The following is a 10,201-nucleotide window of genomic DNA, read 5'->3' on the forward strand; positions in this document are numbered from 1 at the left end:
AAGAGGAAAAAATAATAATACAGTAACACCTTTCCCCTGGTCTGGAAAGGAAAAAGTAAATGCAATTAAGATTCTGAACTGTGAATTTTAAGTTCCTTATGATACTACAGAAATGTTGGATTAATTTAACATGTAATGTCCAAAATAAACTGTAAAATGTACACTTTTGAACTACAAAATAATTTCTTTACTGACAAACCAAACATATCTTTAACATACAGCTGAAGTTCCTAACCAATTTAATATGCACGAAAAAATATTAGATTACAAAAAACTGATTTCATGTGAACAGTTCCATTAAAATAAAAGTGAAATAATGCAATGTTAGAATTTGAACTTATTTACTAATAAAATTCTAACAGTAAATTTAAAAGCAACTACTGTAATTACACACACACATATATATAAATTATTTTACTCCTGAAGAATGCTAAGAGTGAGCTGTAAAACAGCTGTCACAAAGATCATGATAATTACAAATTTATTCTAACACTAATAATTTACTCCAGAAATTTATAGTAACTGGCAATTATATATTTATGTAGTCTGCTACAATATCATGAGTTTCTGTAGGGACAATTTTGAAAAATACTACACCTTAATAAGACTTGATTCTCCAAAGACAAGAGTTATTTTTGGTTTACAAAAAAAGTATGTATTTCTGTATAAACTTAAGCATGAGAATATGATTTTTAACTAATTCTGTCAAAAAAAAATTTAAATTAGAGAAATTTACATGGACCTCATCTGTCTTTCAAGGATATGAGGTTGGTATCTTTTTTGAAAAAGAGCAAAAAAATGCATGATGATGATGATGATTTGTAAATGCCACCCCCACCCCCCCCCTAAAAACCAATAATAACCAAAAATCACCTGTTATTTGACCATTTTCAGATGAAGAAAAGTATTTTTAATCTAAACATAAAAATCACTTTGCACTTGGAGCAGTTAACACTCTAACCCCATATATTTATGGACAAATGTTTATTAAAAATACTTAATCAAAAATTCTAATGCTATGTCTACAAAAGACTTGTAAACATTCATTAAGTACTTTTACAAATATACTATATATACCTTCATGGTTACACGGTGGTTCAAGGTCACACAAATTACACAAGTCCATTGCAAAACTGTTTAAGGTTAGTGACAATGGGATATAACACTTATGCTTTCTTGTATTAAATCTTTTACATGTCGTTTATTGTGTTTTACATGAACATGTAATGATATGGAAAGATAATGTTACAACAATACAAAATAAAGTGCTAACAGCTGAATGATAAAAACTTGTAATTAACATCTCTTACAAACCCAATTATCTAATATTTTCTACATAACTTACCATCAGAGCCATGCAAGCTGTGAGGTAACCACTCCCTGAGCCAACATCTAGTGCCCTGGCCCCTTCATGTAGGTGATCTTTCAATAATTCCAAGGCATGTGCATGCTGTGAACAGGCAATAATTAAAAATTGGTGATATCAAACTCTCAGTACTTTATATAAAACCCAATTATTACAAAAATTCACAAACACTTTGTTAATAGAAATTCCAGGAGACTTAGAATGTAAAAAATGTAATATATATTAAAATAATGCCCTACAGTGGTATTTCAAGGTGCACTAAGCCATCAGGTAAATACTAACTAGAGCAAAATATTAGATTCTGGAATTGCTAAGTAAAGCTTAATAAGAAACAACTGCAAAGAAAGACTAACACAACGTACAGAAGAAACACGAAGAACAGTTTATTGATAGTCTTTTAATCCACTTTCTTATCTTTTTTTATCACATTTGTTTTAGATTTGTAAAAACTATGTATTTTTGGAAAGCTTACTACATAGGGAAGCTAAAAACTATTATTTGCATTTTTTCATGTTGATGATATGATGGCCATTTTGGATTTCAAAATGGCAACCTATTATAGCATATATTTCCCAATATATCTACTCTAGAAATACAGTACTGGAAATTTAGTGACTAAAAACTAATACTGAGCTAAGAGGAAGAATATGGTTCCTTTTACAACACATGAAACATGTCTGAGAATCATTTAGTCCAATGAATAAGCCAGTGTGTCTTCATATATTTGGTGTTGTACCAATACAGAAGACTCACTATAACAATAATGTTTGAATGAAAGATATAAAACTATTGTATAATATCATGTTTGTTTATCAATTCATTTAAGAAAAAAGTGTATGTATGAATACAAGTATCAAGTGGTGTGTATGAATACAAGTATCAGGTGATGTGTATGAATACAAGTATCAGGTGCTAATCTGCATTGGTTATGTACAGCATGCTACGTGATTATAGAATCATGTCAATAATTCAGTTGTAATAAAATTGAGATTACTGTATTTTCAGGATTCAAAATGGACCAAGGTATTTCATAACAACACACACACAAACATATACTTGTTTGTCTGATAGAAGTCAAATTTTCAGTTTGAAGTTATTCAATCCTGATTTGGTGAACTATTTACTTTTAGCTCATGGTAAAATTTTGCTTTCTTTCAGGCTTTGTTTAGTGGTTTATAATGAATAACTTACCTGCATTTGGGCATTCACATACAACACAGTTACCAACAAATTGGAAGTTGTGTATATTGTGCCAAAAAGACTGCAAAAACAAACTCATACAGTCAAAGTTGGATTCTTATAAACATTTGTTAGAAACAGTGAAGGAGGGAGCAGATCTATATGATGGTGAATATATACATCCTTAGTTGCCCTGCAGATTACCAAAGACACTTTACAGAATTACAAAGCAGTCTGGCATGGTGGTTGTTATACAAATGCTACCAACAAGCTAAAGACTGGAAAGAGCATGCTTTGGCAATCAGAACACTTTATTGTAGACAGAAGGGGCAAAAGAGAAAAGGTATTGAAACAAATGATGTACCTTTCTGGCAACAAAACAGTTTCAGTAGAAATTCATGACAAGATCATAGACCTCAAGGAAACAAAGGATCTGTATGGACAACTGATGGTATTGACTATACCTAGCCAAGATACTGACAAGAAACAAGAAATTGGTAACTTTGATTTCACTCTGATGCCCAGAGAACTTTTCACACCAGATGAGTCAATATTACCATTTACTGACAAATCAAAGTTGATCCACATTCTGGATAATATATCTGCAGAGATTCTTGAAGATATTACACGAGATCCAATTCTTCATGAGCCTCTTGATGACACAACTCAATTTGGTCATTGAATCGCAGTGGTAGATGGATTGGTGCTCGTCCAAAAGTTAACAACAAAAACACTTGCATTGAAGACTGTCAAAGACCTTTGTCTAACTAGAAGCTATGATGAGATCATTCTTGTTTTTGATACCTACAAGCCAGATTCGTTGCTTATACAATGCAAAGTGGCAGACAATACATACTTCAAACACATCAGCTTGAGCTGATTTCTGTCCCATGGTCAAATAAACAGTAATTTGACAGGTTACTTTGCAACAAAGTCTCCACTAAGTTGTTCATTGTCTCAGCCTCCAGTCATACAAAGTCCAAAAAGAATCTTCACTTTGATAATAATAATCAGGAAGAAGCTGATACTTTGATGATATGTCTACAAGTGTCTGGATCACATCGGAATTCTAATGATGCACATCTTCTCCCCAAACACAGATGTTTTCATACTCATAATAGTTCCTTAAGACATTAGGTGTTATTAAAATAAGAAATATATGAACAGCTCTTGGGACCACTAAGGCAAAGGTGTTACCTTCATTTCATGCATTTACGGGAGCTGATAACAATGGCAAATAGCCAAAGCCACCTGGTTCAAAATCTACTCAAAAGCAAATTATAACATAATTCATACCATAAGCACACTTGGTGGACCTTCTGAGGTAACAGAGTTTAATATCTACTCTAGGTGAATCTGTATGTGCAGCATATTGCCCTAAGGGTATTGATATCAGGAATATCCCTGAATTACAATGGTATCTCTTCTGTTAGAACATGGCAGAGAGCAACAGATTACCACCTACTGTGGGCGAACTCACAAAACACATCTAAAGAGCCAGGAGTCAGGAAAGTTTACCTCAGCAAGTGTTCCTAAATCCTGTTGAAAATGGCTTCTACAAAAATGCAGATGGTCAATTCAAGCCTAAAACAACAGACATCCTACTAGCTCTCAGTGCTATCATTTAAACGGTCAGGTACCAATGCAAAGGCAATTATTCATCACATAGATGTACTTGCAAATCTAAAGACTTGGAATGTACAGACCTCTGTTTATGCAATACACATTATAAGAATGGAAATGACCCATACATGGAGAATCACACGGCCAATGATTTTAGTGATGATGACATCTAATCACATTTTCCAAGAGTTTTTTCATTCGATATATCTCACCCGACTATCACAATATACATATATCGGTAAGAGAAGTGATTCATTGTTGTTTCCATTTTTTGTATGTTATTTCTAATAGTGCAAAAGACAACCAAGAAATGTTGGTACTTTTGTAATGAATTATGATGTTACAATGATACATCACTAAACAAATAAATAATTTCAAGATCAGTATAGATTTATAGTCATTTTCTAGTTCGAGCATGCAGTTGCATCCATTCATCTCATTTTCTTCAGATGCTTCTCACTTTTAATTAGCCTTTCCACAACATAAAGTGGGCAGTAACATACCCCATTTGAACTTGAAAATCAGTTTGCACATAATTTGTCTGCAGTTTACAGTACACAAGTCACTGATGGACTAAAAACTGAGATTTTGTAATAATATAGGCTATTATTTGACCATTTTGATATCCATCCAATACAGGAGTCACACTCTTAGAGATATTACTGACACAAAATTGTAGAGTAAAGCTTTGTAAATTCCTTCTTACTGAATTCAGCTGATTAAAGTTCTTAGACAGAATATCATATATAACTTAACTCGTATGTGATGACAACTTAAGTGTAAATAGTTATAATCTTCACATCCAAGATGGCTACCATGTTGCCATTTTTTTCTAACGATCCCTGGTAGCCAAAAATAAATGTATTTACATTTGGTTGAACAAGAATCATATATCTTAGGCCATTAAAACATCACCTATTGTGCTCAAAAAGCTGAAAAATTGAGCAGACAGGCCTTGAAAAACATGATAAGGCAACCATTTTGAAATCTAAGATGGCTGCCATACCATAAACATGAAAAAATGTAATTCAATGGTTTTAAATTTCCCCATGCAATAAGCTTTCCATAAATGTGTAGTTTCACAAATCTCAAAAAAAAAAAAAATTCAACGAAACCCTAATCCTGAACATAGTGAACCGGACTTTTTTGGAACAGCTACTCCATACTTTCTGGATACTTTGACAAGAGGTTCTCATAGCTCTTGCTTATCTGAAGTTTAGAATAAGTGTGTGACATTTTACTGTATTTAAAATATAGTTCAATTCCAAGCTTCACAAATCTCTCAGCAACTCTTACCCTAATCTTCATTTGACCAAAGGACATTAGTTTAACTAATATTGATAACCTTCCTGTCCTCTCATAAGTAATACCTTCAATAAGGAGTGATCACAAAATGGCCCAGTGTAAAGATAGTAATGTGTCAACACTGACCTCGCTTAAGATCATAGCTAGAGACCTAGTTCAACTAAAACTTGTAACTAAATGCAGAATATCTACAGAAACATGTGAAAAATACATCTAAATAAAGCAGAAGCAAGATATACTTTTTTATGAAAAGATTACAGCTCCAACCTTCCTTACCTCAGTATAACTGCTAAGTTTACTTACAATCACAAATTCAAAAATTAACATGATTCTGTTTGCACCTAACCTTAATCCAGACAACACGGTGTGTATACATACAGGTTTAAAGGATGCATATACTAAGTATAAATTACACCCATTAACAATGATGCATCATAAGACCATGCAGATTGCAATTCAATCCTAGCAAAACTCAATAATAATATTGTAATACATATATGCATACAAAAATACCCTTTAGCAGATAACATAAGCATAAAAATATCTTTTAACAGTAATTTATTACAAAAACATCAATACATGAACAGACCCTTTAACATAATTATTGAGTTTTTCAATTTTTATGAGTAACAATGACAAATTAAATATTGCAAACCCTTTCAAATGATGAATATAAACCTTTAGCAGCAATAAAAAAAAAACTTTGGCCACACAAAAGACACATTTTATAGTGATATTACTTTTACACCAACCAAAACACATTATCGTCATTTATTGAACTTTAACACTGGTAATAGAAACACCAATGTGTACACATCTCATTTTTGACAATACCAAATGTAATAGCTATTAAAAAAAATACTTCTAATAACAAGATTAATTTTAACCTTTTACAATTGTAGAAGGAAAATCTAGAAAAGTAGTTAGTTCAATTTTTTCTTTTTTTTTAATTAATGCAATAAACTACTATCATATATATATATATATTCTTCAGTAGGAAGAAGATCAATGAAGCAGTTCAAAAGTTAACATTTTCTTACATTGAAAATGTACTTCCAATAGGTACTTACCTCATCTAACCCAAAGCTATCTCAATCTAGCTCGCCTTCTAAGCATTGCTAAAAGATTTTTTGCTGACAGCATGCCAGTCTTTTATGCCCCTTCATTTTTACACCATTTCATAGCATGTACTGATCATGTGACTACCCTCCACCAATCATACTCTCCCTCTACTATTCTAGAATAATCCTTACTTTCGAGAATAGGCAGGTACAAACTAGAAGCACTGGCATATCAGTGGGGAGGGAGGGTGGGAAGTAGGTGAAAGGAGGCAAGTACCCATCAGAATTTCATTTTCAGTGTAAGAAAATGTTAACTCCTGAAATGGTACTACCTCCTCTCACCCAAAGCTAGAATCCCACATTGCAAAGGTGGAGGGGCCAGGGTAGGCGTGACAGTATTCAATCAAGTGGAGACCAACCACTTTGAAAGAACAGGTGTGCTAAAATAAGAAAAAGAAGGCACACCTGTGGCATATAGCACTACTTCTGGAACATGTATTCTCTTCACCCAGTAATACATAAACAGAAGAATGTAATGGGTGTGCAGTCAATCTGAGCTAAAATCATCCAGTGGAAGCACCTTGCATAAGTGTGTAAGATCAACAAGTATGATCCACCCAGGCAAAAAAATCCAGGGGAAGTGTCTTTGATATATAATATTATGGCCAAGTGTGGTCAACTGGTCAAAAACATTCAGGGGAAGTACCTTGGAAGATGTCAGATTATGCAATGTGTGGTCCATCTGGGTTGAAAATATCCAGTGGAAATACCTTGTTCAAGATACAGAGATCGATAAGTGCAGTTGCCCAAGGAAAACCCAGGAAGAAGCACTTTGGATACATAGGATTAGGCCAAGTGCGGTCCACCTGGGCAAACACATCCAAGGTAAGCACCTTGGAATACTACTGAATATGTCAAGTGCATTCCATCTGGACATAAAACATCCATTGGAAGCACCTTGCATAAGAAATTTATTTTGTTATTAACAAGTGCTGTCAGCCATGGCAGAAACATCCAAGGGAAGCTCCTTGGGTCCAGAATATTATGTTATTGCATAATCAATAAGCATAACGACAATAGCCATCTTTTCATTGAGCTATGAAGTTTGATTTAGTTTATTGTACAAACCCCACTCAGGAGGAAACCTGCATGGTCCACCACTCCAGCAACTGGGAACCAGAAGTGGCAAGAACTACCATCCTCCACTAGGCATTGGGGAGTCCAGAGGAATGACACACAGAAGACAATGCAACAAGTGTCTGCGATGCCCTATTTTGAAAAGCAGAAAGACCCCAATTGTACAAATCAAGGGTCAGTAGGGATGGGCAAAAATCTCCATTTGCTTTACTCCTGAAGTGATGGTCCTTTATAAATGCAACATCAATACATACATACACATATATATATATACCCCACACACACAAAAAAATGCACACCACTGGATAAGCAACCAGTGGTTTTACAGAAACACCCAATCTCAACAGCGAGTGCTATAGAAGTATACAGATTTCGTTCTAATATAATAATAAGCATACCTGACCAGGCAACATCCACCACCAGGTGGGATCCTGAACTCTCTGTCTTTGGGAAAAGATCATTAACCTTTGCAAGGCTATGATGAGTTGCAACCTACAACCTATATCAGGAGAGAGAACTTCTTCCAGCATCACTAAACTCAACAGATCTACATAACGTTCCATAGGAGAGTACCAGAATACTTCAACTGTAAAGTTTACTTCCAAGAGACTGTCTTAAAACTTTTCAAACCTCTGTGTTTTTAACAAGCATAAAAGAAGACAGAGAATCACATTGTTGTTAAAACTGTAGTCACAAATCCTATGTCACAGTAGTAAAAACTAAGTTAACAATCTACTGAGTAGGTACACTTATCCAAGAGGTAAGTGTTAAATACCACAAAAAATTTCTAGACTTGCTTAATAAAAAAAACAACAAAACAAAAAAATGAACAACTGTACAACAAATTTTGGGTTTTCTAAGGTAAATAGTATTATAACTTTAACAGCAGGTACTCCCTTGCCTTTGGACATTTCCACATTAAAATCTGGTAGCTCTAACTTGTATGAGGTCTGGAACAAAGAAATCAAAACAGCAAGATCTTGGTGCATTTAAAATATATTTCAATGCCATACATAACATATCTCAGAGAACTCCTCACCAGAACTATTATCTGGTCAATGGACGTTAAGTTAACTTATATTAACAATATTCTTAGACAGTGCAGTCCGTTTCCAAGATACGATTGTTTTAAAAATTACCTTCAACAAGGATTAAGAATTGCAGGATCATATACATATAACTTAAGGACAACAAGGAACGTGTTGGCCCGCCTAAGCTATCCCACATGCTAAACTTTAAAATGAAAATAAACACTCAAAGCCAGCCCTTATCACTCAAATATTTATCACACCTTTCCTTAAACACTTCTTTAACCCGATGACCACCGGCTACTAACTTTCTTAGTAGCCAATGCAAGTCTTGCTATATTTCATTCCAACAATAAAACTAGTGGATGAAATTGTTTGAAACTTCATAAGAACTTTCATAAAGGCATGTAGTTTAAGAAACATAAAGCCTGTTACTTTTGATAAATTTAGTTATTTTGAATTATGATCTTTAATATCTTGGAAAATTACATTAGGAAATGGTATTTATAAGAAATGGTTATGATATTTATATTTGTTTCAGGTTTGAACTTATTACTTATTATGTTTTAGTATATTATTTTGAAATCCCCAAAAATCTGTATCGTCCACAAAATGCAAATTTTATCTATTTTTAATTTTTTTAATAATCACGTACTGTCCGTATGGTTTCAAGTAATATACAAGATCCAAAAATAATATTTGTAAATATACCTAAACATTAAATTAGTATTTTTATTTTTAACTAGGATTTCATGTTTATATATATACATAAAAACATTTTAATTTTGTTTCATAAATGTATTTTTATTTCAAGTTTATGTTTATGTTTCATTGCAGCGATACTTTTGTCTATTGTGCTGAATAAATTATGAGGTTAGCAGCGTGAACTTTGTACATTTGCAGCAAACTATCATGCCGGTTGGTGGTCACTCTCGTTCAGTCCAGCACAGGCACATTTCAACATTACTGTAGATATTATAGTAAGAAAGCTTTTCTTTACTTTAATATCATTTCTTTGAACTTTCAAACAAGTTTATTTTAACATATGTCCATGTATATTGTTTCACTTTTCAGACAAAACTAACTGCCACTGCTATCAAATGTATGTAATAGTTTACAGTACAGGTGGTTTGTATAACACCGCCTAACCCTAGTTACTTGATACATCCTGTTAGAAGAGATTACCAAACGATACAGACATCATAAATTACAAAGAAAATTACAGCACTTAAAAGATTAGTCCTGGTCACATTCCTCTCATTATAGACAAAATTTAGGTTTGAATTCAAAACTTAAGATCTTCAGTGTATTGGCACCCCAACTCTGAGAATGTCATAGCTTCCCTGTATTATTGACACGAATGTATTTAGTCTGTTTCCCAACCAGCATATGGGTTTTATTTTTGTCACTTGTACACTGAGTTTTAAACCATTTGCAAAAAACCAGAATAAACTTTATATATATATATATCAGTTAGACTGTTTTAATTCTAAAGCAATAAC

The 10,201-nt window shown here is 33.3% G+C and overlaps 1 protein-coding gene across 5 annotated transcripts in view; it reads right to left on the reverse strand.

Annotated features, from left to right (window-relative positions):
- Window positions 1–10,201, reverse strand: part of LOC106465330 (protein-L-isoaspartate(D-aspartate) O-methyltransferase-like) — a 42,924-nt gene that overhangs the window by 23,852 nt on the left and 8,871 nt on the right. For all 5 annotated transcript variants that reach the window (XM_022393191.1, XM_013925542.2, XM_013925544.2 and 2 more), the window contains exon 4: window positions 1,346–1,450. In XM_022393191.1, coding sequence (XP_022248899.1) covers window positions 1,346–1,450 — 105 coding nt within the window. The remainder of the gene's footprint in view (window positions 1–1,345; window positions 1,451–10,201) is intronic.

This window comes from Limulus polyphemus, unplaced genomic scaffold, assembly GCF_000517525.1.
Source record: "Limulus polyphemus unplaced genomic scaffold, Limulus_polyphemus-2.1.2 Scaffold1910, whole genome shotgun sequence".
In the NCBI taxonomy this organism is placed as follows: Eukaryota; Metazoa; Arthropoda; class Merostomata; order Xiphosura; family Limulidae; genus Limulus; species Limulus polyphemus.